Source organism: Python bivittatus, unplaced genomic scaffold, assembly GCF_059951505.1.
Source record: "Python bivittatus isolate LINGU-HERP-01145 unplaced genomic scaffold, Pbiv_v1 ctg000810_np1212, whole genome shotgun sequence".
NCBI classification, from domain to species: domain Eukaryota; kingdom Metazoa; phylum Chordata; class Lepidosauria; order Squamata; family Pythonidae; genus Python; species Python bivittatus.
This window is the reverse complement of record NW_028277111.1, coordinates 1,584,501-1,611,648: the sequence shown is the minus strand read 5'-3', so window position 1 is coordinate 1,611,648 and position 27,148 is coordinate 1,584,501. Positions and strand designations below refer to the sequence as shown.

The 27,148-nt window shown below is 48.2% G+C and overlaps 2 protein-coding genes and 1 long non-coding RNA gene across 5 annotated transcripts; 2 read left to right on the top strand and 1 right to left on the bottom strand.

Annotated features, from left to right (window-relative positions):
• Positions 1-1,266: 1,266 nt before the first annotated feature.
• LOC103055736 (uncharacterized) lies at positions 1,267-6,344 on the top strand. The gene is made up of 3 exons (XM_088129762.1): positions 1,267-2,397; positions 4,153-6,007; positions 6,084-6,344. The coding sequence occupies exons 1-3, from the start codon at positions 2,150-2,152 to the stop codon at positions 6,207-6,209; spliced, it is 2,229 nt and encodes a 742-aa protein (XP_087985888.1). The 5' UTR covers positions 1,267-2,149; the 3' UTR covers positions 6,210-6,344.
• A 2,647-nt stretch (positions 6,345-8,991) lies between these two features.
• On the bottom strand, positions 8,992-12,464 carry LOC148213916 (uncharacterized). The gene is made up of 2 exons (XR_015793663.1): positions 12,289-12,464; positions 8,992-10,981 (listed from the first exon to the last, which is right to left on the bottom strand). It is a non-coding gene; the product is annotated as an uncharacterized LOC148213916 (long non-coding RNA).
• A 167-nt stretch (positions 12,465-12,631) lies between these two features.
• On the top strand, positions 12,632-22,765 carry LOC112543293 (uncharacterized). 3 transcript variants are annotated; one of them, XM_088129363.1, is made up of 2 exons: positions 12,632-12,706; positions 14,197-17,308. In XM_088129363.1, exon 2 carries the CDS (start codon positions 14,285-14,287, stop codon positions 17,306-17,308), a length of 3,024 nt encoding a protein of 1,007 aa, XP_087985489.1. In that variant the 5' UTR covers positions 12,632-12,706; positions 14,197-14,284. The 3 variants fall into 3 exon arrangements, 2 of the variants coding, with proteins under 2 accessions (XP_087985489.1, XP_087985488.1); XR_015793616.1 differs by lacking the exon at positions 12,632-12,706 and adding an exon at positions 22,631-22,765 and having other exon boundaries at positions 13,225-17,955; XM_088129362.1 differs by lacking the exon at positions 12,632-12,706 and adding an exon at positions 13,225-14,040.
• Positions 22,766-27,148: the final 4,383 nt, after the last annotated feature.

The following is a 27,148-nucleotide window of genomic DNA, read 5'->3' as shown; positions in this document are numbered from 1 at the left end:
ACTGCAGAATCCATCCTGTTTCTATATATGGGCAACGTTAAGATGCGTGGACTTTAATTCCCAGAATTCCTGAGTCAGCATGCTGGCTGGGGAAGTCTAGGAATTGAAGCCCAGGTATCTTAATGTTGCTAAGGTGGAGAAACTCTGGTTTAAGTGAACAAAGCATTTTGGGCTCACCCTTTTTTGAATATTTAAAGGATTCCACTTTCGCAGCCCCCAGTGGGGGAGGGAAAGTGGGGGCTGGTTGGGTTGTGGCAACTTGGCCCTCGCCCTTCCAAGCTGGACAAAGCGGGTCATGAGGTTAGCTGTCACGTCATTGACTTCTTCGGGCATAGCTATTTCATTTGAACCCAGCTTTTGAGGCCAATGTTTGGTATCTTGTGTCAACAGTGTCCTTAAGAAAAACAAAGCAGTACTGTGCAGACCCCTTAATGGCATGTAAATTCAAAAACGATCATAGGAGTGTGTACTTCAACTCCCAGAATTCTCCAGCCAAGGTATTCCCTGTGGCGTAATATAGAAGCGAATGTTGGATTTTAAAGAAGCAGGATAGGAAGAGTATTGACGCTTCCGAAGTTTAGCGTTGGAGAAGACTCCATGGACAGCCAATAAAACAGACAAATGGATTACAGACCCAGAGTTCTCACCCAAGGCATAAATGATCGGGCTCAAAATTTATTTTATTTATTATTTTATTATTGGATTTCTCCCCCGCCCATCTCCCCCACAATAGGGGACTCTGGGCGACTTACAAAAACATTAAAACTATAAATATATCTAAAACATAATACATCCAGAATTAAAACAATACTAAAAAAGGAAAATCCAAGAAGATGGACAATCAGGCTGCGGACAGCTGGCCACTATGGGGCTAGCCATCCACCTGCTTGAAGCATTCCCTCCCCACCCCAGGCCAAGTGACAAAGCCAGGTCTTCAAGGCCCTTCAGAAGGCCAGGAGGGAGGGGGCCAATCGCACCAAGGGGGCAGGATGTTCCAGAGAGCGGGGGCTGCACCGGGAGGTCATGCTGGAGAACTATGAAGCAGGGGATGGTCTGGGTCCGAACCCCTTGGCCCACCGGTCGCCCCCCCCACTCTATCCCACCTAGCGTTTGGGACAGTCCTCTTGCCCAGTCGTAGCTAGAGATGCCGGGGATTGAACTGGGATTTGGGGGCATCTGCGTGGCAGGGAAGTCAAAAAAGTTAAGATGGCGCTTGCAGCTGTCTGACTGATATGCCCGTGTTTGATATACAGTGCATTCGGAAAGTATTCAGACCCCCTTCACTTTTTTCAATTTTGTTATGTTGCAGCCTGATACTACAATTGCTCAAATTCATTTTTTTTCTCATTAATCTACACCCAGTACACCATAATGACAAAGTGAAAACAGAATTTTAGAAATACATATGTATAAATGACCTGGAAGAGGGATTAGAAAATAGGATTATATTATTTGAAGACAATACAAAATAATGGGGATAGAATCGTGATTCAGGAAGATCTTGACAAGCTGCCAAAATGGAAGAAAACTGCCAGATGAAGTTCAACAGGGACGAGCGCAAAGGCCGACCTCTGGGTAGGAAAACTCAGTGGAAAGAGGAGAGAGATCATCTGGGGCAGAGCGCCTGTGAAAAGGACCTGGGTGTCTCAGTCGATATCCAGCTGCACCTGAGCCCGTTTGGAGTAGTGGTTCAGGCTTCAGGCTAGCAACTGGGAGACCCTGAGTTTTAGTCCTGCCTTGGGCACAAAGCCAGCTGGGTGACCTTGGGCCAGTCCCTCTCTCTCAGCCCCAGGAAGAAGGAGGCAAAGGCAAACCACATCTCAAAATGTTGCCAAGAACACTGCAGAGACTTGCACAGGGAGCCGCCAGGAGTCAGGACTGACTTGAAAAATTCAGAGCTACCTTTCTCCTTGCGGGGAACAGCTCTCCTTGCAGAGGAGCCCTCGCTGTGCGATGCGGGGCACGACGAAGATCTTCAGGTGGCCGACCGAGACCTTTGGGGGGCGACCCTCCCCAGCGCGGAGGGTCCAGCTTTAAGGCCTCCCCGGCAGGAGGGGCAGCATCTGCGCTGGGGGGCGAGTCCCGGGAGCCCCGCCAGCCCCGCCCGGCAGCCTCAAGGCCGGGGTGGAGGCGGAAAGAGCTGCCCGCGATGCTGCCCTCCCTGCCATGGAAACGGCGCCCGGGCTGGCCGAGGGAAGCCGCGGCAAAGGAAAAGCCGCGCTGGGGACGAGGACCTGGCCCAGGGGGCGGGGCCAATGGTGGGCTCAGGCCCTTCCCTGCCGGCCAAGGCTCCCGGGAGGGGCGGGGCTGGCAGAGGAGGCGGGGCCCGAGCGCAGCCCCGCCCCCCGCCTCGGCGCCGGACCCTCGGAGGGCTCGCTGGGCCCCGGCTGCGGGCAGGTAGGGCTCCCCTCCCGCGGCGCCAGCCCGGCCCGGCCGCCCGCCCAGAGCGCCTTCCCCGCCGGCAGGACCGCGGCTGCGGCGCCGCGCCTCGGCCCGCGTCCCCGGAGGCTGCGGAGCTGCGAGGCCTGCCGGGGGGCTGCCCGGGCCGGGCCGGGCTGGGCGGACGCGGAGCCTCTGAGGGGCGCCGAGCGAGCCTGGCCCGCGGGAGGGGAGGGGAGGGGAGGGGAGGGGGGGAGGCCTCGGCGCTGGAGGGCGGAGCGGAGGGTCCCGGCGGCCCCTGCGGGCCTCCCGTGTCCGTCGGGGGTCCTCGGAGGGGAGGAGGGGCTTCGGGGCCCGGGCTGAGCCCGGTTCTCCCGCCCGGGAGGGACCCCCTTCCTCGGCGCCTCGTCTGGACGGAGAGGGAGGATTTCCCCGCTTTCAGGCCAGCAAAACCGGCCCTGCTGGCGAGCGGTGGGAGAAGCCCTGGAGAGACTGGGGGAAAGGGAGGGAAGCAGCAGCTGAGGAGTGAGGGAGGGGAGGGAGGAGGAGGGAGCCAGAGGAAGAGGAGGGGAGGGGGCGGTCCGTGGCGATCGGCGGCGGCCCCGGAGACCTGCAGAGCGTCCCAGGAAAGGAACTGAGGGGGAAATGGTGAGATCTGAGCCTGGGGAAAAACCACGTAAATTTATCTAATTTTTATAAAACATAAAGGCAGTGCGGTAAAGTTGGGTTTTGCCCCAGCACTCTCCCCCAAGGCTGGGAGCTGTTTTCAGCTGGGAAGTTACACATCCCTCAGCTAAACCATGATTAGTTCAACCATGATTTCTGCAGCTACCACCCTTGGAGTAATCCCAAGGGCTGGGTGGATGCAGGACATTAAGCCAGAAGAAACTGCTTGAGGACTGAGCCCAAAGTCTGACCTGGGTAGGTAGGACCATCTCGGGGAGGTTTTGGTCAAAGGATGCGATGAACCTGCCTTTCAGAAAATGGAGGGCTGAATTGGCCCCCAACATGAAGCGTTGCAGACCTCGAGGAATAGATTTACACCCTCAGTAAAGCATAGAGAAAGTACAGGAAGCCATTCTAGGAGGAGGGCCATGTTAGTTTCTGGTGGCAAAAACAACCGTGTCAACATGTGCCTACATGGGATATACGATCTATATATATGGACCTGTGATGGAATGGACTTATGAAGGCCAGGCTCAGGGAGATAACCGTGTTCTTAGCCCCCAACAGGAGCGTGGGAAGTTCAAGAAGATGAGGCTGGCACCTCCCTAAGGAATTCACAGTGTTGTGGCTGGCTGGCTTGGGAACTTGGGTTCAGTCCGGTGAGATTCTGTCTTGAGGTGGAAGCTAATAAACACAACAGAACTGTATTTGCATTGTCTCGTGGGGTTCTTTGGGCTGAACCTGACAGGACCTACCTAACACGTATGTTAGTAGTGGTCCTGCAGTGGTCCTTGCACTGTGTCTTGTATATAATTTGGATCAACTTCAAACCGAGGGAAAGGAAAAGGCGGAGATCATACTAGTTCAGAAAAGCAAATAGGGAGTGATAGGGACTCTGTTAATCTTGCTAAGAAATGGAGAGGGGAGATCTTAGGTCAGATTCAGAGGGAAAATCCCAGCGTTGCTTTGGTTTGGGTGGGGGGAATTGAGGTTTGGGGGCACTTTGGTAGCTCATTTAAGGTGTCTCCTAGCTATTGTTTGTGCTATTTTTGGAGCTGGAGAACAAAACTTCCTCTCTTCTTCACTTCTTTTTCCTTCATCCAACAGGTGCTGCCTGGAAAAACCTGCTGCCAAAGTTATGCTCGTAAATTGTCTCTGGTTAGAAAGCACTGCAAGGGAGCAGCCCCCAGAAACCATGCAGGGGGGGAAACCCTTTGACCGAAGGTCCCCTCAGGGGAAGCTGCGGAGATTCTCCACATGCTCCGAGTGCGGGAAATCCTTTGCTCACCGGTCCCTCCTTTTGATCCACCGGAAGGTGCACATGGGGAATGGATCGCATCTGTGTTTGGAGTGTGGGAAATCCTTTCCTGGAGTGTGGGGCTTTGCCAAACATCTCAGGAGCCACCCCGGAATAAGGCCCTACAAATGTGGAGAGTGCAGAAAGCGTTTTACTAAAGGCTCGGACCTTGGAGCCCATCAGCGAATCCACCAGGGAAAGAGGCCTCAGGAATACTGGAAGCGCCGCAAAGGTTTTCCTGAGAGATGGTGTCTTTCTAGGCCTCAGAACAGCCCAACTGAAGAGAAGCCCTGCAAGTGTGGGCAGTGTGGGGTGTGCTTTTTAAAACATCAGCAAATCCACACTGGAGAGCAAACGTATAAATGTCTGGAGTGTGGCAAATCATTTAATGAAAAATTGATCCTTAAGAACCATGAGAAGCGTCACACGGGAGAGAAACCTCACAAATGCATGCAATGCCAGAATGTCTTTCCTCAGAACTCACAGCTTCAAGTCTATAAGAAGAGTCTTAGAGGAATAACACCTTATAAATGCTTGAAGTGTGGAAAATGTTTTGCTGAAAGTTCATATCTTCAGAGCCATGAGAAAACACACACAGGGGAGAAAAATGAAAAGTGCCTAGAATGTGGGAAATGCTTTCTCACCAAATCAACCCTGTTGCGACATCAGAGAATTCACACTGGAATCACACACTATGAACGCCGTGAATGTGAGAAACGATTTCTGACTTCTTCTGGACTTCATGGAGGCGAGATGAGGCACAAAGGAGAGAAACCATATAAATGTGAGGAGTGTGGGAAATGCTTTTCCTGGAAGTCACATCTTGGTTCACACCTGTGCGTCCATACAGGCGAGAAACCATACAAGTGTGGGGAATGTGGGAAATGTTTTGGTCAAAAGGGAGGACTTTGGGAACATCAGAAAATTCACACAGGGGAGAAGCCCTATCAATGCATTGAGTGTGAAACATTTTTTCGTACAAGATCAGGCCTAAGACGTCATGTGAAAGTTCACACAGGGGAAAAAAATTACAAATGTTTAGACTGTGGGAGAGCATTTGCTTGTCAATCGTCCCTTAGAAATCACAGCCACCTGACACATATAGGGGAGACCCCCTATAAATGCTTGGAGTGCAATAAATGTTTTTCCGGGAAAGGAACACTTTGGAAGCATCATAGAATTCATACAGGAGAAAAACCTTACCAGTGCCTGGAGTGTGGGAAATCTTTTTCTTACAAAGAATATCTTAGAAATCACGAAAGAATTCACACAGGTGAGAAACCTTACAAATGTACGCAATGTGGGAAGGGCTTTACTCGCAGCTCAGATCTTGGGGTCCATGAGAAGATTCACGCAGGAGTAAAACCTTACAAATGCTTTGAGTGTGGAAAAAGTTTTACTCGAACTTCATCTGTTCGAAGTCATAGGAAAACACACAGAGGGGAGAAAAATGAAAAGTGCCTGGAATGTGGGAAATGTTTTTCCCAGAAATCACACTTGGTGCGACATCAGAAAATTCACACCGGAGACAGACCCTATCAATGCCCAGAATGTGAGAAACGATTTGTGGATTCTTCTGAGCTTCGGAGACACCAGAAGGGGCACAGAGGAGAGAAGCAATATATATGTGCTTTTTGTGGGAAAAGTTTTACGTCCACAACACAGGTTCAGATTCATCAGAGAATCCACATGGGGCAGAAGCCGTACCAATGTGGAGAGTGTGGGAAAAGTTTTACTTCAGCAATGCATGTTCGGATTCATCAGAGAATCCACACAGGGGAGAAGCCATACAAATGTGGGGAGTGTGGGGAATGCTTTTCCCGAAAACAATACCTTGGAAGGCATCAGAGGGTCCATACAGGAGTGACACCGTATAGATGCGTAGAATGTGGGAAATGTTTTTCTGCAAAGGCCGGACTTTGTGAACATCAGAACATTCACACAGGGGAGAAGCCCTATCAATGCATCAAGTGTGGAATATTTTTTCATATCAAATCAGGCCTCAGACGTCATATGAAACTTCATACAAACGAAAAAAATTACAAATGTTTAGACTGTGGGAGAGCATTTGCTTATTCATCATCCCTTAGGAATCACAGTGTAATGCACATAGGAGAGAGGCCCCATAAATGTTTGGAGTGCAATAAATGTTTTTCCAGGAAAGAAACTCTTTTGAAGCATCAAAGAATTCATACCGGACAAAAACCTTATCAGTGCCTGGAGTGTGGGAAATCTTTTCTTTACAAAGAATGTCTTAGAAACCACGAGAGGCTTCACACAGGAGAGAAACCTTACAAGTGCGGGCAATGTGGGAAGTGCTTTACTTGCAACTCACAGCTTCACGCGCATGAGAAGATTCACACAGGAATCAAACCTTATAAATGCCTTGAATGTGGAAAAGCCTTTGCTCGAAATTCATCTCTTCAGAGGCATAAGAAAACACACAACAAAGAGAAAAATGAAAAGTGCCTAGAATGTGGGAGATGTTTTTCCGAGAAAGCACACCTGGTGCGACATCAGAGACTTCACACCGGAGACAGACCCTATGAATGCCCAGAATGTGAGAAACGATTTGTGGAGTCTTCTGAACTTCGGAGACATCAGTTCAGGAGGCACAGAGGAGAAAAACCCTATAAATGTGAAGAGTGTGAGAAAAGTTTTACCTCAGCAACACAAGTTCGGATTCATCAGAGAACCCACACGGGGGAAAAGCCATACAAATGTGGGGAATGTGGGAAATGCTTTTCCCAAAAACAACACCTTGGAAGGCATCAGAGGGTCCATACAGGAGTGAAGTGATGGAGATGCGTACATTGTGGGAAGGGTTTTGCTGAAAAGTCAGTACTTTGTGAACTTCAGAAAACTCACAGGGGAAAACCCTATCTATACACCAAATGTGGAACATTTTTTCATAGTGCATTAGCACTTAGAAGTCATATGAAAGTTCACACGGGGGAAAATTACAAATGTTTAAACTGGGAGAACATTTGCTTCTCAGCCATCCCTTAGAAAACTTTTTGGAATTGGGCAGCTTTGAGAGATCCAATAGATAAATAAGTATCCTATAGTGCAGCAGACACTAAGATGTAGGATTGATCAGCCTTGGTGATAAAGAAATAGAAAGTGGGGAAGAGGAGAGCCATGTTGAAGAACCAGAGAAAGATCACAGTGCCATCTGGCTTGGACCAGAAAGACCACATGCACAATGTCAATACTGTCAAGTCTCCACAGAATATTTTTAAAATATAGTGATTTTGTTCCCTTTTTCTTCCTCTTTTTCCTTAGGTGGTGAGGTTGGAAATTCCTGGATGAAAAGTTTTATCCACCAGGAAGTGGGGGTTTTTTTCTGTTCTTTTGTTATTCTACAAACAGGACATATAAATATGGGGAGAGGAATTAGAAAAGCCATATCGGTGCAGAGTTGAATTAAAGGGAACCTCTGGTCATGTTAGCAAGTAGGAAAATCCAGCAAAAGAATAAACACTGAAGAAGAATAATCCCCAATGACATAATAAAAACTTAATTTATTTTTATTTTTAAAATTCCCGAACACCTCATTCTAGCGCTTGAAGTATTGAATAGAGATATAAGACAGGATGAGAGAATTGCTACAGTGAAGAAGAAAAGAGAAATAGATAAACTAAGGGCATTTGCTGAGCACTTGGTAGTAATTTTGGAAGCCCCTTTGGAAGGAATAGAAATATTCATTGATTTTGATTAATGTAAGAGATAGTAACAAAGTATGAAAATTGAAGACCAAATAGAATTGATGGAAAAAAACTGGTTTTAGGATTGAAACAAAAGTAAAACACTTGGGTATTATTCTGACTAATATGAATTGTATGTTATTTCAAAATAATTATATGAAGGCGTGGAATGAAATCAAGAAGGATATGTTAAGATTGGAAAAATTACAATTGTCATTGTTGGGAAGACTCTCTGTGATAAAAATGAATGTATTACGTAGAATGATGTTACTGTTTCTAACAATACCTATCCTGACAACTGATGCACCATTTAAGCAATGGCAGAAAGATATATCTAGGTTTATATGGCAAGGGAACAAACTGAGAATTAAATTTAAAACTCTTCAAGACGCAAAGGAAAGAAGAGGATTGGGATTGCCTGAGTGGAGAAGGTTAATGTAGACTTTAAAAATAATTATGTTTGAAGTGCCATATTGAGAATATGGAATAGATATCAACCCAGGCTGTGCTGAAAACGCCTTTTTGGGTCTCGACACAAGAAGCATTTTATAGAAAAGAAAGAACAGGCAAAGAGTAATGGTTAAAATATCGAGATTTGTCAGAACAAGAACATGGAGAATAGAAGATGAAGCCAAGAGATCAATTGACTGCCAATGGATTTAGTTTTCAGTGGTCTTGATTTGTACACATAAAAGAAAGATTTAAAGTAGACAAAAGGACATTTTGGAATCGAACAACATAAGACAGAATTTGTAACTGAATTATCGTGTGTGCAAATGATTAATTTGTAAGTGCTAAAATGCATCAGCTTTAACTGTAATTTGAAACAGAAGAAGACCAAATTAAAGAGTATATAATAAAATGTGCCAAGACCTTTAGTTATAACATACCGATGGAGCAATGGGAAAATATGGGGCTGAAAGGACTGACACTCAGATTACGTTGCAGTTTAAAAGAGAATTTTTATAAAATGACATACCGTTGATACATGGCACCAGAATGGTGATGGTGATGGTTTGTTTTGCTCCTGGCCATCTTGCCCTCAGAGACGGAGCATCGGGTTCAGGAAGGTGATCCAGCCAATTGCCTGCAGTCTGTGGCTTTGGCCGAGGATTTTCCAGGCCAGCGCTCAAAAGACGGGAGATGGGAAGAGCCAGTGAGGGTCAGACATCTTGGGGGTTCAGCGGAGTGCATGTCTGAGTTGAGGCCACGCTGCAGACGTGCTGCATTCCCAAAGTGCAGTGACACGGGGGGCTGGTTTCTCAAAGAGGAGTCATTGATTGTTTAAGCCTGCACAAGGATTGAGGCACCTGCCGGACCCTCTCCACCTCCGCCTAACTCCCTCCGGCCCTACCCATGAATCCTGGCCAATTGGCCAGAGGGGGCACTCACTCCGGGAGATTCTAGGGAATGCAGAAATGTGGCAGGTCCCTCTTTCCACCCATTGTACCTCCCAGAGGCAACTACAGTTATTCTTGAACCCCTCCCTTCAGGAGTTGACGCTGCATTGGGCCATGCAGACCCATTCAGTCCCCCTCTCTGGGTGATCCGGTGACCAAGCAGAGCCTTCGGGCAGCTGGTAAGGAAGGCCCAAAGGCCGATGGCTCTTGTCCCCTGTCGTTCCCTCGCAGGTGGCATTGAAGACACCCTGACTGGGATTCAGGAGGTAGCAAACCAACCCCCAAAATAGCAACCACTGAATTTGCCTGGTGTGTTTTAAAATGGGCCAAATTTGGAGACTGCAGATTCCATCGTGTTTCTATGTATGGGCAACGTTAAGATGTGTGGACTTTAATTCCCAGAATTCCTCAGTCAGCATGCTGGCTGGGGAAGTCTAGGAACTGAAGCCTACGTATCTTAATGTTGCTAAGGTGGAGAAACTCTGGTTTAAGGGAATAAAACTTCTTGGACTTGGGCTGTTTTGAATATTTAAAGGATTCCACTTGCACAGTCCCAAATGGAGGAGGGAAAGTGGGGGCTGGTTGGGTTGTGGCAACTTGGCCCTCGCCCTTCCAAGCTGGACAAAGCAGGCCATGAGCTTACGCTGCCGTCTGATTTACTACGTCAGGCATCGGTATTTCATACGATCCCAGCTTTTGTGTCCAACGTTCAGTACGGTGTGTCAATGGTGTCCTCGTTGAAAACAAAGCAGTGCCGTGCAGACCCCTTAGTGGAGTGTAAATTCACCCATTTGAACATACCCTGTAAAGTATTTATAAATTTTAAGTAAAATGGTGCATATGTCGAAGAATTTTAAAATCCTCCTTTTAATACCGGCATAAGGATAAGAGCTTAGTAGTGGGTATGGCTGGAGAAAAAATGGCAAGTCTGACTTTAAATAATCATGCAATATATAATCCAGTTGACCTGCTTGCCTTGCCTTTCCTTGGTTCATCAGGATACTAATGTCCTGAAAAGTTGAGCGTCAAACATAAAAACGTCTCAAAAGAAAAGACACGTGTCTCCTTTTAAATTTGTTTTTGAACTGTCCATCCATCATGAAAGATGAGACTTTAAAAAGAGCCAGCTCCTAGAGGAGGATATGCCTCTTGGTGGCTAGATGGAGCTTCCATATTCAGAAGCAGTGTACCTTTAGAAAGCCGTTTGCAGAGGGAAGGCCTGCTTCACTCAGGCCAGGGTTGTCAGCCTTTAAGAGGCCTGGTGAGGAGAATATCTTGCTGGGCTCAGCGACTTCCATTCAAAATCTCTAGGACCGTTCACCCAGAGCACAATATGCAGGTTTGCTCTTAGGATAAGATGGATAGTCAGCCTTTTGGAGACCAAGGGCCATGTGCAATAATTTCCAGCATGGCAGAAATATGTAGGATCACATTACACGTCAGTGCAGGCCTTTTATGCAGCAGATGTCCTGGTGGTCTCCCATCCCAAACGTTAACCAGGTCCAGCCCTTCTTAATTTCTTTGGGAATCACCTAGAGCAATGGAAAGGAGAGTATCCTATATTTATTTATTTCCCTTTTATGCAGCTTCATTTGTATTCTAGCTGAAAAACAGGGGCCTTTGTGTGCTGGGGTAAAAGAGGACACACCCCACCCCTGGGGGAAGGAAGGTTTTGGGCAGCTCCCTACTGATGTCCCAACTTGGCCCGCTAATCTTTCCCACCTTCAATTCCCAGCGTCTCCAGCTTGGTCTGGGAAAACTCTTGCCCGATCCCTCCAGGAGCTGGCACTGGGCACGGTTAACAGAACCAAGGTTTATGGAATTAACTTCATGGCCTCGGTTCTAAAGATTGTGCTGGTAAAAGAGAGCCCCCCGCAATGCACACATGAGCTGCGTTTTCTTTGCAACACCTTCTTCCTTTCCCAGCCTTAATTTGTGTTTGGTTAACTGCTGCTTTCCTTCTGCAAGTTGATATCTGTGGTTCTCTACCCAGCCGACTGTCATCCCTAAGATGGGACTAGGACCGGGATCTCCTGGGTTCTCGCCCAGTGCCTTAACCACTACACCAAACTGGCTCAAACTCCCTTTGAGCTTGGAGATGAATGCAAAGGCACCTGCAAGAGCAGTAAGATTTCATTCAATATAGGCGTGCTACAGGCCTTTAAAGCAGTGTTTCTCAATCACTTGGCAGCTTCAGATGTGTGCACTTCGTCCCAGAATTCTCCAGCCACCATGTTGAAGTCCACAGCCTTAAGGTCGCCAAGGCTGAGAAACACTGCGTTCAACACCGGAGAAAGAGCCCCCAGCTCAGAGAAGCCCCCCGCAAACAGTCCTCAGGGCGTGTTGGAGGGGAGGCGCTCTTTCAGAGGACGGCGACCTCTGCTGAGGTGGGAACGCATTTCACGGAAGAGGAGCGAGCCCTGTGGGATCCCTGCCAAGGAGGGCTGCCCTGGGAGGTCGTGCTGGAGAACAATGAAGCAGGGGCTGCTCCGGATCAGAACCCCTTGGCCCACCGGTCGCCCCCCCACTCTATCCCAGCCAGCATTTCGGACGGTCCTCTTGCCCAGCCGTAGCTAGAGATGCTGGGGGCTGAACTGGGATTTGGGGGCATCTGCGGGGCAGGGAAGTCAAAAAAGTTAAGATGGCGCCTGCAGCTGTGCAGTTGATGCTCTGGCAATTTTTTACATGAGTTGCACGTGTGACACACGTAAAAGCCAAATGGAGCTTGGATTTCCTGGTCACAGCTGCCATCTTGACATTTTGGACACCACCCCACAGACATTCCTGAACCAGATGCTGAAATTCCTGAGGGAAACTTTTACTAAATGTTTCTGCTCACCTAATGCAAGCTATTTACGTTGCATTTTCTGTGCGCTCAACCTCTTGCTGAGCAAGCTGGTATCCTCGCTCTCCTCCTCCTCTTCTTGGACCTCTTTGTCTGACTGTCCTGTTTCCACATCCAGTGGAGACCCAACGGCAGCTTTCATCTTTTCCTTTCCAGATGACAGCAGCTCCACCTCGTTGCCATGGAAACGGCGCCCGGGCTGGCCGAGGGAAGCCGCGGCAAAGGAAAAGCCGCGCTGGGGACGAGGACCTGGCCCAGGGGGCGGGGCCAATGGTGGGCTCAGGCCCTTCCCTGCCGGCCAAGGCTCCCGGGAGGGGCGGGGCTGGCAGAGGAGGCGGGGCCCGAGCGCAGCCCCGCCCCCCGCCTCGGCGCCGGACCCTCGGAGGGCTCGCTGGGCCCCGGCTGCGGGCAGGTAGGGCTCCCCTCCCGCGGCGCCAGGCCGGCCCGGCCGCCCGCCCAGAGCGCCTTCCCCGCCGGCAGGACCGCGGCTGCGGCGCCGCGCCTCGGCCCGCGTCCCCGGAGGCTGCGGAGCTGCGAGGCCTGCCGGGGGGCTGCCCGGGCCGGGCCGGGCTGGGCGGACGCGGAGCCTCTGAGGGGCGCCGAGCGAGCCTGGCCCGCGGGAGGGGAGGGGAGGGGAGGGGGGGAGGCCTCGGCGCTGGAGGGCGGAGCGGAGGGTCCCGGCAGCCCCTGCGGGCCTCCCGTGTCCGTCGGGGGTCCTCGGAGGGGAGGAGGGGGCCCGGGCTGAGCCCGGTTCTCCCGCCCGGGAGGGACCCCCTTCCTCGGCGCCTCGTCTGGACGGAGAGGGAGGATTTCCCCGCTTTAAGGCCAGCAAAACCGGCCCTGCTGGCGAGCGGTGGGAGAAGCCCTGGAGAGACTGGGGGAAAGGGAGGGAAGCAGCAGCTGAGGTGTGAGGGAGGGGAGGGAGGAGGAGGGAGCCAGAGGAAGAGGAGGGGAGGGGGCGGTCCGTGGCAGTCGGCGGCCTTGCCCGGGACAGCCCCAGACACCTGCAGAGCGTCCCAGGAAAGGAACTGAGGGGGAAGTGGTGAGATCTGAGCCTGGGGAAAAACCACATTAATCACATTTAATTTTTATAAAACATAAAAGCAATGCAGTAAAGTTGGGTTTTGCCCCCAGCACTCTCCCCCAAGGCTGGGAGCTGTTTTCAGCTGGGAAGTTACACATCCCTCAGCTAAACCATGATTAGTTCAACCATGATTTCTGCAGCTACCACCCTTGAAGTAATTCCAAGGGCTGGGTGGATGTGGGACATTAAGCCAGAAGAAACTGCTTGAGGACTGAGCCCAAAGTCTGACCTGGGCAGGTAGGACCATCTCGGGGAGGTTTTGGTCAAAGGATGCGATGAACCTGCCTTTCAGAAAATGGAGGGCTGAATTGGCCCCCAACATGAAGCGTTGCAGACCTCAAGGAATAGATTTACACCCTCAGTAAAGCATAGAGAAAGTACAGGAAGCCATTCTAGGAGGAGGGCCATGTTAGTTTCTGGTGGCAAAAAGAACCATGTCCACATATGCCTATATGGGATGGAAGATCGATATGTATGGACCTACGTAACACATACAAGTCCTGCGGTGGTCCTTACAGTGTGTCTCACATCTAATCTGCATCAACTCCCAACCGAGTGAAAGAAAAGGCAGAGATAAGAACATTTCAGGCAAGCAAACGGAGCAACACGGACTCTGTCGACCATCCCTCCCACCTTGCTAAGAAACAGAGGGGAGATCTTAGGTGAGATTCACTGGGAAAATCCCAGCGTTGCTTTGGTTTAGGTGCGGGCACCTTGGTAGCTCATGTAAGGTGTCTCCTAGGTATTGTTTGGGCTATTTTTGGAGCTGGAGAACGAAACTTCCTCTCTTCTTCACTTCTTTATCCTTCATCCAACAGGTGCTGCCTGGAAAAACCTGTGGCCAAAGTTTTGCTTGCAAATTCTCTCTGGATAGAAAGCCCTGCAAGGGAGCAGCCCCCAGAAACCATGCAGGGGGAGAAACCCTTTGACCGAACCCCCCCTCAGGGGAAGCTGGGGAGACTCACCACATGCTCTCAGTGCAGGAAAACCTTTACTCACCGGTCTCTCCTTTTGATCCACCAGACGGTGCACACAGGGAATGGATCACATCTGTGTTTGGAGTGTGGGAAATCCTTTCGTGGAGTGTGGGGCTTTGCCAAACATCTCAGGAGCCACCCCGGACTAAGGCCCTACAAATGTGGAGAGTGCGGAAAGCGTTTTGCTGAAGGCTCGGATCTTGGAGCCCATCAGCGAATCCACCGGGGAAGGGGGCCTCAGGAATGCCGGAAGCGCCAGAAACGTTTTCCTGTGAGATGGTGTCTTTATAAGCCTCAGAACAGCCCAACTGAAGAGAAGCCCTGCAAGTGTGTGCAGTGTGGGCTGTCCTTTTCTCAAACATCTGAGCTTCTAAAACATCAGCAAATTCACACCGGAGAGAGACGTTATAAATGTCTGGTGCGTGGCAAATCATTTAATGAAAAATTGATCCTTAAGAACCATGAGAAGATTCACACAGGAGAGAAACCTTACAAGTGCTGGCAGTGCGGGAAGGGCTTTACTTGCAACTCACAGCTTTTGGTCCATGGAAAGGTTCACACAGGAATAAAACCTTATAAATGCTTTGAGTGTGGGAAACATTTTGCTCGAAGTTCATATCTTCGGAGCCATGAGAAAACACACAGAGGGGAGAAAAACGAAAAGTGCCTAGAATGTGGGAAATGTTTTTCTGCCAAATCAACCCTGTTCCGGCATCAGAGAGTTCACACTGGAGTCACGCCCTATAAATGCCGAGTATGTGAGAAACGATTTGTGGATTCTTCTGGACTTCGTAGACACGAGATGAGGCACAAAGGAGAGAAACTGTATAAATGTGAGGAGTCTGGGAAATGTTTTTCCTGGAAGCCATATCTTGTTTCACACCAGTGTGTCCCCTCAGGTGAGAAACCATACAAGTGTGCAGAATGTGGGAAATGTTTTATTCAAAAGGCAAGACTTTGGGAACATCAGAATATTCACACTGGGGAAAAACCTTATCAATGCATTGAGTGTGAAACATTTTTTCGTACGATATCAGGCCTAAGACGTCACGTCAAACTTCACACAGGGGAAAAAAATTACAAATGTTTAGACTGTGGGAGAGCATTTGCTTGTCAATCTTCCCTTAGCAGTCACAGCCGTCTAATGCATATAGGAGAGACGCCCCATAAATGCTTGGAGTGCGATAAATGTTTTTCCGGGAAAGCAACTCTTTTGAAGCATCAGAGAATCCATACAGGAGAAAAACCTTATCAATGTCTGGAGTGTGGGAAATCTTTTCCTCAAAAAGAAAATCTTAGAAACCATGAGAGACTTCACACAGGAGAGAAACCTTACAAGTGTGTGCAATGTGGGAAGGAGTTTACTCGTAACTCACGGCTTCACGTCCATCAGAAGCTTCACGCAGGAATAAAATCTTATAAATGCTTTGAGTGTGGAAAATGTTTCACTCAAAGTTCATCTCTGTGGAGGCATAAGAAAATACACAACAAGGAGAAAAATGAAAAGTGCCTCGAATGTGGAAAATGTTTTTCCCAGAAATCACACTTGGTGCGACATCAGAGAATTCACAACGGAAAGAGACCCTATGGATGCCCAGAATGTGAGAAACGATTTGTGGATTCTTCTGAACTTCGGAGACACCAGAAGGGGCACAAAGGACAGCAACCTTATAAATGTGGGGAGTGTGGGAAATGCTTTTCTCAGAAACAACAGCTTGGGAGCCATCAGCGGGTTCATACGGGAATGACACCATATCGCTGCATAGAATGTGGGAAATATTTATCCACCAAATCAAGTCTGGCACGACATCAGAGAGTTCACACCGGAGAGAGAACCTATGGATGCCCAGAATGTGTGAAGCGGTTTGTGGATTCTTCTGAACTTCGGAGACACCGGAAGGGGCACAGAGGAGAGAAACCGTATATATGTAGGGAGTGTGGAAAAAGTTTTATCTCAGCAACACAGGTTCTCCTTCATCAGAGAATCCACACAGGGGAGAAGCCATACAAATGTGGGGAGTGTGGGAAATGTTTTCCCCAAAAAGAATACCTTGGAAGGCATCAGAGGATCCATACAGGAATGAAGCCATACAAGTGTCTAGAATGTGGGAAATGTTTTTCTCAAAAGGTAGGACTTTCAGAACATCAGAAAATTCACACAGGGGAAAAGCCCTATCTATGCACTGAATGTGGAACATTTTTTCGTACGAGATCAGCCCTAACACGTCATGTGAAAGTTCACACAGGGGAAAAAAATTACAAATGCTTAGACTGTGGGAGAGCATTTGCTTATTCGTCATCCCTTAGAAATCACAGCCACCTCATGCATATAGGAGAGACGCCCCATAAATGTTTGGAGTGCAATAAATATTTTTCCAGGAAAGAGACTCTTTTGAAGCATCAGAGAATTCATACTGGAGAAAAACCTTATCAGTGCCTGGAGTGCAGGATATCTTTTTCTTACAAAGAAAATCTTAGAAACCACGAAAGAATTCACACAGGAGAGAAACCTTACAAGTGCGCTCAATGTGGGAAGTGCTTTACTCGCAACTCACAGCTTTGGGTCCATAAGAAGGTTCACACGGGAATAAAATCACACAGAGGGGAGAAAAATGAAAAGTGCCTAGAATGTGGGAGATGTTTTTACCAGAAATCACACTTGGTGCGACATCAGAGAATTCACACTGGAGACAGACCCTATGAATGCCTGGAATGTAAGAAACGATTTGTGGAGGCTGCTGAACTTCACAGACACCAGAAGGGGCACAGAGGAGTGAAACCATATATATGTGGGGAGTGTGGGAAAAGTTTTATCTCAGCAGCACAGGTTCGGATTCATCAGAGAATCCACACGGGTGAGAAGCCATACAAATGTGGGGAGTGTGGGAAATGCTTTTCCCAAAAACAACACCTTGGAAGGCATCAGAGGGTCCATACAGGAGTGAAGCCATAGAGGTGCATAGAATGTGGGAAATGTTTTGCTCAAAAGGCAGTACTTTGTGAACATCAGAAAACACACATGGGAAAATCCTTATCTATTGTTGGAATAAAATGCTTGCTTATCAGAAACTTGATTCAGGCTTCTGCAGTGTGGCCAGGCCAGTGGCCAGCACACGAACCAGAAACCTAGGATGAGGGAAGGTACCAGATAATAAAAGCACCTAAAAGCACGATAAGGCGATCACTGCTTGAGAAATACCTGATGCTACGTAAGCAAGTAGGGAAACGTATAACCATGACAGGCTATACAGGAAACATAGAATAAACCAATAGTGTTGCTTAAAGCTGTTGCATGACTATAAAAGGCTATATGCCCCCACCACCTGCCCCCACCACCTGCTTCCTGATTTGTAATACCCAATAAAAGAGTAGTTCAGAACACGCTCTGGGCTCACTCACCTCGAGGAAAACCTGCGTGTTTGTCTTCACTCTCGCCTGTCGAGACCCCATGAGTGGCCCACCCTGATGCGGACAGCAAAACCGCATTGTGGTGACCCCGACGTGATCGCGTGAGTTTACGAGGTGCGTCTCGGACCGTCCTTACTTATTCGCTCGAGGGGAGCTGTGCACTCGTCCCGTCTGAAACACGGCTGGATATTCGTAAGTATGGGCGGAAAATTCTCTCAACAACAGACAGCGCATCTGAAGGAATTGAGGGAATTAACCGAATCATCCTCTAAAATTTCTTCAAACGGAGGCAAAACCCTCCCCCGTTTGAAAAACAAAGAATTAATTGGCCTTTTGTCTTACATTTGGCAACAATGTCCATCATACCCTGAAAAAGGGTCACTGAAAATATCCACATGGACAAAATTGGGGGAATACTTCCACGCGGCCCCTAGGGCCCCGGTCCAAATTCTGACCTCATGGCGTGTGGTCATGGAATGCTTAATGATTCACCATAAATTCGACAACCAAATGCCGGCAGAACCCATACCACCCCCGTATGATTCTGTTAAAAATTCTCCGGCCACTTTACTTCCCATGTCGGCAGGTTCTGGGTGCCTTGATCCAGCCAATGGTCCCACGGCTCCCATGGCTCCAAGCTCCCCCCTGACTATAAAACCTCAAAGGGGGGGTCACATAATCAGAGCTATGCAGACTGCTCAGCAGTCAGGTCAACTCTCTGCTGAGGATCTTGAAGCGTGTGCAATGTTTCCGGTGACCTGGGTGGTGCCCGCCGGAGCTGCTGCGGGCGCTCCCGGCCAGCCGGTGCATACGCACATAGATTACAAACAAATCAAAGAGATTAAAAGTGCTGTTAGAGATTATGGCCTGCAGTCGCGTTATGTTATGGGCTTGCTTACTTCGCTTTCTACTGCTGCTGTGGAAATGCTGCTTGCAGATTGGCAGTCGCTTTTTGGCATGATTTTAACCCCTGCTCAATATGTAATTTGGAATTCGGAGTACGGCAAACAGGCTGCCGTTGCCATAAATGCTGGACTCCCTCAAAATGTTACTGCTGACGATGTCCTGGGGACTGGCACCATCAGCACTATTGCACAACAGCAAAACTCCGATAGAGCTGCTTTTCCTATTATTAAAAATTGTGCCTTAGCGGCCTTACGAAAGGTTGATGACAATCAGGGCAAACCTTTGCAAACCTTTTCTAAAATAATTCAATCGCCTACAGAAGACTATTCTTCCTTTATTAGTCGCCTTCAAGTTGCATTAGAACGCCAAATTGACAACGTAGATGCTAGAGGTGAACTGTGTATGAAATTGGCTTATGAAAACGCTAATTCGGACTGTCAAAAGGTGCTCCAGCCCATAGCTAACAAACCTGGCATCACCCTGGCTGATTTTCTCCAAGCATGTCGTATTGTCGGAACCACCAGCCACAAAATGGCTGCGCTGGCCTCCGCCATTACCACAACCTTGCTTCCGCCTTCTTCTTCCTCCCTCGCGCCACAAGACGCACTTCCTGTGTCACGCCCTGCCGGAAATTGCTTCAATTGCGGGAAACCCGGTCATTTCAAATCTCAGTGCAGGGCACCAGGAGGGGGCGCACATCGCAGTTTCTCCCAACAGGCAGTCAAACCTAAGACCGTTTGTCCAAAATGCAAAAAAGGATTTCATTGGGCCAACCAATGCAGGTCCTTTAATCAAAGTCAGCAGAATTCGGGAAACTGATTGTGGGGCATGCAGCCAGCCCCACCCCCAAGGCTGAATTACCCAATGAGGACCCGTCCCCTCACTCTGTAGAGATGACTGTGGGCGAGACCGTGACCTATTCTTTACCCGCTCATGTTTATCATCTTTTTATATCGCCTCGCTTGCCTTTGACATTACCCCCCGAAATGCCGGTGCTTGTTTTCCCTAACTTGGACCTTACCGCTCAAGGAGTCATAGCTGCCCCCTTTTTGCGCAGTGCTGACTCCTTTTCTGATTTCGCCTTGGCAATTATGGTTAATTCTCCGGTAACCATCAAACAGGGAGATGTGGTGGCGACAATGATCCCCCTTGAGACTTTTTCTGACTGTATGACTATAGAGCAAAACGTCAACTCCAAAAGGCCAGTAGCCAAGTTTAAACTCAATGGACGTTCTTTTTCCGGTCTTCTAGATACCGGTGCCGACGTCTCGGTCATCTGCTCAGCTGAATGGCCTGCCGATTGGCCTACTGACCCTGCCCCATCCGTCAGAGGGGTAGGAGGGATCCAGACGGCTCAGATCAGCTGCAATTGGATCTCAGTCACGTCAGCCACAAGCCCTGTTACCGCTTTCATTAAGCCTGTAGTTTTACCTTTACATACTAACTTGTGGGGACGAGATTTGATGTCCCAATTCCAAACCAAGCTTATTTTGCAATAATGGCTGTTTCAGCTGTTTTGCGGCTGGAATTGCAATCTCAAACTCCAGTCTGGATAGATCAATGGCCGCTCACAGTGGAAAAACTCACTGTATTAAAACAATTGGTCAATGAACAATTGGACAATGGGCACCTTGAGCCCTCTTTAAGCCCTTATAACACTCCAGTCTTTGTAATTAAAAAGAAATCCGGTAAATGGAGATTTCTTCATGACCTTAGGGCGGTGAATGCAATTATCAAACCAATGGGGGCGCTGCAATGCGGCCTCCCAAATCCAAATTTGATTCCTCAAAGTTACGATATGATGATCATTGATCTTAAAGATTGCTTTTTCTCTATACCCTTGCATCCTAAAGATAAACATATCTTTGCCTTTACTGTACCTGCGCTCAATAATTCTCAACCAACTTCTCGCTATCAATGGAAAGTTTTGCCACAGGGAATGCTGAACAGCCCCACCATGTGTCAATACTTTGTATCGCAGGTTTTACAACCCTATAGGGATAAATACTCGTCATTTTTAGTTTATCATTACATGGATGACATTCTGGTTGCTGCACCAGGACCCAAAGGTACTGTCTTAAAAACATTGCCTCACCTACAACACATATTGCAACAAGGAGGATTACATATTGCACCAGACAAAGTACAACTTTCATCACCTTTTCATTATTTGGGACACAAGGTGCTTGAATCACACGCTAACCCCTGTTTGCCGAACATTCAATTGCCACCTGCGCCTACCTTGCTACAATTACAGCAATATTTGGGATCCATCAACTGGATCCGCCCCTACATAGGTCTTTCCACCATTCAACTTTCTCCCTTATTCACGGCACTAACTAAAGGAAAGCAACCTGCAGATGTCATCCCTTTGCAAAAGGAACAATTGGACGCTGTAAAATTAATTAATCAGGCCCTACGTACCAAATGGGTGGATCGCATGAAAGACAACTTGCCTTTCTCTTTGCTCCTACTGAACACGCTGACACTGCCAACAGGTGTGGTGGTTCAGGTGACACCTTCATTGCTAATCCTTGAATGGATCCACCTGTCTCACACGCCTCGTGCAACGCTTACTACTAAACCCGCTCAATTTGCTTCCCTTATTACCAAAGGTCGGCTGCGGTCTAAGGCCCTAGCTGGTGTTGAACCCTCTGTCATTTATGTTCCTTGCTCTCTCTCCACATGGGAGTCACTGCTAGTGGTCAGCGACCACCTTCAGTTTGCCCTCGCTGACTGGCCTGGCACTGTCTCTTGCCATCCACCACCAGACCCTCGGGTACAACTTCTCAGAACCACTCCCTTTATTTGGCAAGCTCCTATGTCTCCTTTCCCCATTCATGATGCAGTCACTGTCTTCGCCGACGGCAGCAAAAAATTTGGCGCCTGCGCTTGGCAGATTGACGGCCAATGGCACACAAAAACCACCCCTCCACAATCCTCCGCCCAACGGGCAGAGCTTTATGCTTCCATCCTTGCTTTTGAGGCCTTTCCTCATCAATCTTTTAACCTTATTCTTGACAGTCTTTATGTTTCCCAAATTATTTCCTCCATTTATCAAGCCTACTTATCCCCCTCTATCGAACCAACTCTTCTATCTTTGTTTCTGTCCTTACAACACCTCATTTCTAAAAGGACTCATTCTTTCCATGTTGCACACATTCGTAGCCACCAACCGTTCCCTGGTATCCTCCAGGAAGGAAATAGCGTGGCCGACGCTGCGGCTGCGGCTGCATCCTCCTCCCCACTCATTTTTGCCTTTTCCTCTCCCACTCCGTGGGAAAGTCATTCCTATTTCCACCAGAATAAAAAGGCGCTCATTAAGCAGTTCAAAATTTCTGCTACAGAGGCCACTGCAATTTTACAGCAATGCCCCACCTGTAGCAAACAAGCGCACTCTGTGCCCATGGGAGTTAACCCCAGGGGGACAGAGTGCAACCAAATTTGGCAAATGGATGTTACCCAATATGCTTCTTTTTCCCCATGGAAGTACTTACACGTTTCCATTGACACTTACTCGGGGTTCATCATGGCCACCCCTCAAAGGGGCGAAGCCTCTAAACACATTATTAATCATTGTATTCGAACCTTTGCAACGCTGGGACGCCCAAAAGAACTTAAAACAGACAATGGGCCTGGCTATACAGGCAGTGCTTTTGCCGCCTTTTGCCAGAAATGGGGAATCACACACAAATTCGGCATACCATACAACAGCAAAGGTCAAGCCATAATTGAAAGAGCAAATCAGACCTTAAAACATGCTCTTGACAGATATATAGAAACAAAGGGGAAAGGGCCCCTAGCCTCCCAGCGGTGCAAGACATTCTCAACCTTTGCCTCTATACTCTTAACTTTCTCAACTTGACCGGACTACCTGCCACTTCTGCTGCTTGTCGTCACTTTGCCTCACAACCTGCCGCTGACCACCAACGACCACTTGTCTACTATCGTTGCCTGCCAGACCCCGCCTGGAGAGGGCCTGCGCAACTCATCACCTGGGGTCGAGGTTACGCGGCCATTCAGCTTCCCGATAAGGTTCTGTGGGTCCCTGGTCGCTGCGTCCGTCCTTGTCATCTCCCGCTTTCGCCGGACGCCCAAGACGCCCCTCCTCCTCCCCACATAAGAGGCCTTACTGGTGTCACTCCGGAAGCTGACCCTCAACGTACGGCCGAGGAAGAGGACAGCAGGGACAACAGAAGGTAGACCAAGGGAAGGGCCTCAATCAAAATGTCACATCTGCCTCAATTGGGAAGAATACTGTGGTTCCTGGTTGCCCTTCAGCTACTGAGCGTTGCCCTCTGCGCACCTAACTATGCGCAGCACAATCCCCATCAACCCCAGAACCTAACGTGGGCGGTACTGGACGCACACGCAGACATCCTGAACTCCACTTCATCTATGGCGGTGCCGGGGTCCTGGTTTCCTGACCTGTACTTTGACTTTGGAGTGATGATGGACACCACCACTTCTCCCAACAGACCGGGTATGGTTAGCCACAGATGGATCAAGAGATGGCCCCTTTATGTCTGCCCCGGCCATGTCAGGGCAACAACATACCGGAAGAAGTGTGGTGGGGAAAACGATTACTTTTGTGCGGACTGGAGCTGCGTCTCCACGGGAGAAATAACATGGAACCCCCCTTTCAGAGGTGATCTTATTACGCTCAGACGGACTGGTGGGAACGTACGATGTGAGCAAAACCAATTTGGAACATATGTTAATTGTAATCCGGTTAAAATCTCTTTCACCGCTGAGGGAAAACGACACACGGGGTGGCAGTCAGGGGTCACTTGGGGAGGCCGGGTTCATGATAAAACCGGGGAGCCGGGGAATATTTTTACTATACGCCTAACACAAACCCCCATAGAACCCCCGGTACCGGTGGGCCCCAAGACAATACCAGCCAACCGCAGGGAGCCACCCCCACAACCCACCCCCACTCCCGGGAAAAGTTCGCCTACTTCCATCGGCTATTCCTTTTCCCCTTCACAGAGCCGCCCTGGGAACCCTCTTTGGGACATCGTCACAGCCACCTATCACATGGTCAATGACACCAATCCCAACCTTACTACAGCCTGCTGGTTTTGCTACGATGTTCGACCCCCATATTATGAGGCTGTAGGGCTTGTTTCTCCATACAACACTTCCTCGAATGACAAGGCATGCAGATGGAAACATGGCTCACAAACATTGCAGTCAATCTCAGGCAAGGGAACCTGCCTTGGACAGGTACCCACACAGTACGAACAATACTGCAACACAACACATAGTGAGGTTGATACAACACTCTTTTACATACCACCCACAGATGGATGGTGGGCTTGCTCTACAGGCCTCACGGCCTGTGCCCATGGTCATGTAATAAGCACCAAAGGTTTTTGCATCCTTGTCCAGGTCATGCCACGCATATACTACCACACAGAAGAAGAAGTTTACAACATTCACTCAGGGTCAGAACTCACAAGACACAAGCGTGAACCCATTTCCACCCTCACAGTAGCTCTCTTGGTAGGACTTGGCCTAACAGGAGCAGGAACTGGGATAGCATCCTTTGCAAATCAGTATGTCCAATACCACCACCTTAGGGCAGCCATCGATGAAGACTTAGAGAGAATAGAAACTTCGATCTCTCACTTACAAAAATCCCTAACCTCCCTCTCAGAAATGGTCTTGCAGAACAGAAGAGGCCTTGATTTACTTTTTCTAAAAGAGGGGGGGTATGTGTGGCTTTAAGAGAAGAATGTTGCTTCTATGCAGATCACTCTGGCATAGTGCAGGACTCCATGACCAAACTCAGGGAGGGCCTGGATAAACGTAAAAAGGAGAGGGAGGGTCAGCAAGGATGGTCTCAATCCTGGTTCAACTTTTCCCCATGGTTGACCACCCTGATAGGTACCATAGCAGGACCACTGATATTGCTACTCCTTGCATGTACATTTGGCCCCTGCATTCTATCTCGCCTAACAAAATTTGTGGAAACTAAAATAGGTGCCTTGGAAAATATGGTACTGGAACGCCACCATTACCAACCAATACGGTCTGGAGAAAATATGGAAAAAGCATCCCTCCGCATATTAGACTCTGACGAAGAGTTGGAATCCACCAGTTTTACTTTTAAAACAAAAACGGAGGAGATGTTGGAATAAAATGCTTGCTTATCAGAAACTTGATTCAGGCTTCTGCAGTGTGGCCAGGCCAGTGGCCAGCACACGAACCAGAAACCTAGGATGAGGGAAGGTACCAGATAATAAAAGCACCTAAAAGCACGATAAGGCGATCACTGCTTGAGAAATACCTGATGCTACGTAAGCAAGTAGGGAAACGTATAACCATGACAGGCTATACAGGAAACATAGAATAAACCAATAGTGTTGCTTAAAGCTGTTGCATGACTATAAAAGGCTATATGCCCCCACCACCTGCCCCCCCCACCTGCTTCCTGACTTGTAATACCCAATAAAAGAGTAGTTCAGAACACGCTCTGGGCTCACTCACCTCGAGGAAAACCTGCGTGTTTGTCTTCACTCTCGCCTGTCGAGACCCCATGAGTGGCCCACCCTGATGCGGACAGCAAAACCGCAGTCTGCACAAGAGAGACCCCACAAAATGTTCAGCAGAAATAACATTTGTTTACACACCAGAGGATCCACCCCAGACAGAAAGACACAAGTGCTTGGAGTGTGGGAAATTATGTGCTTCAAAGGCCAATCTTTTGTGTACATTTATGAGGCCACACAAGAGAAAAACCTTATGAATGTTTGCAGTGTGGAAAACGTTACGCTAAAAAATCTTGTAATACAAAAAATTCATAATTGAGCAGTGTGTTGAACAGTGAGGAAAATGCTTTCCTTGCATAGCGTCTGTGAGCCATTAGAGAAATGCAGTCTGAAGTGGGGGGAAGATTGCTCAAATGATGGGTAACTGTAAATGTCTCCACCACAACCCCTACCTGCCCTCATTTGTACTCGTATTCACACATGGGGGAACCCCCAAGAGACACTTTGCCAGAACAGAAGAAGGAAATCCTGTTTAGGCTCCTAAGGTAAAGAGGGGCCATGGAAGTTGCCTTCTGATTTCACTGTGACTAAACAAAAGAGATTCCATTGTCCTCTTGGATATATATTTACCTCCCAGCTCATCCTAGAGTTCCTCATCCATCCAACACTGCCAAGCTTTCCAAGAGAAACCAAGGCTGTCCAGGTGTGGTCTTTTAGCTGAGTCCAGGGTCTGAGAAAAGCACAATTAAAGGGAGTGTCTTACACCTGGCAAGATGGTATTAAAAAAAGTTATGTGTCTGGTTAAAAATAAAGGATTTTTTCAGGAGCTTCACACAAAAAACTTGCAAAGAGAGAAAGGATTTGCAGTAATATCTTGTAAGCCACCAAGAGTCTGACTGGAGTTGGGCACCTTTGACAAATCCAGTAAATAATAACCGGCAGCATAGCAGACGCTAAGATGCAGGATTGATCAGCCTTGGTGATAAAGAAATAGAAAGTGAGGAAGAGGAGGTCCGTGCTGAAGAACCAGAGAAAGATCACGATGCTTAAGGAAAAGGAGAAAACTTCCAGGCGGGGAGAGTCTATCTTGGACTATGCAAAATGACTATGCCATAAAGTCTCCATCAGATATTTTACATTTGACTCAGCCTCTCTCCCCTTTTCTTCCTCTTTTACCCCGCGGAGAGGGGATTGAAATTCCTGGGCATGAAAGCTTTTATCCACTAGGAAGTGGGTTTTTTAATGAATTCCCTTTTGTTATTCTACAAGGAGGAAGTATAAATATTTGTTGTTGTTGTTCAGTTGTTAAGTCGTGTCCGACTCCTCGTGACCCCATGAACCATATTGCGCCAGGCCTTCCTGTCCTTCACTGCCCCCCTGAGTTTGCTCAATTTCATGTTCATTGCTTCAGTGATGCTATCTAACCATCTCATCCTCTGCCGTCCTCTTCTCCTTTTGCCTTCCATCTTTCCCAGCATCAGGGTCTTTTCCAAAGAGTCCTCTCTTCGCATTAGGGGGCCAAAATATCTGAGCTTTAGCTTCATTATCAATCCTTCCAATGAGCAATCAGGGTTGATTTCCTTTAAGAAGTATAAATATATAAGAATATAAATATTCTACAAGGAGGAAGTATAAATTTGGGGATGGGAATTAGTAAAGCCATCAGTGAATTAAGGGGAACCTCCAGTTATGTTAGCAAGTAGGAAATACAGCCAAAGGAAGAATAAATACTGAAGAACGGTCCCCACTGACATTAAACCTGATTTTTTATTTTTTTTTAGAATCCCTGAACACTTCATTCTACCTCTTGAAGTATTGAATAGAGAGATAAGACAGAATGAAAGAATTGCTGGAGTGAAGGTGAAAAGAAATATATAAACTAAGGGCATTTGCTGATGTTTTGCTGGTAATTTTGGAAGCCCTGTTGGACGGAATAGAAATATTAATGGAAAAATTAAAGGATTTTGGTGTGTTAGCTGAAT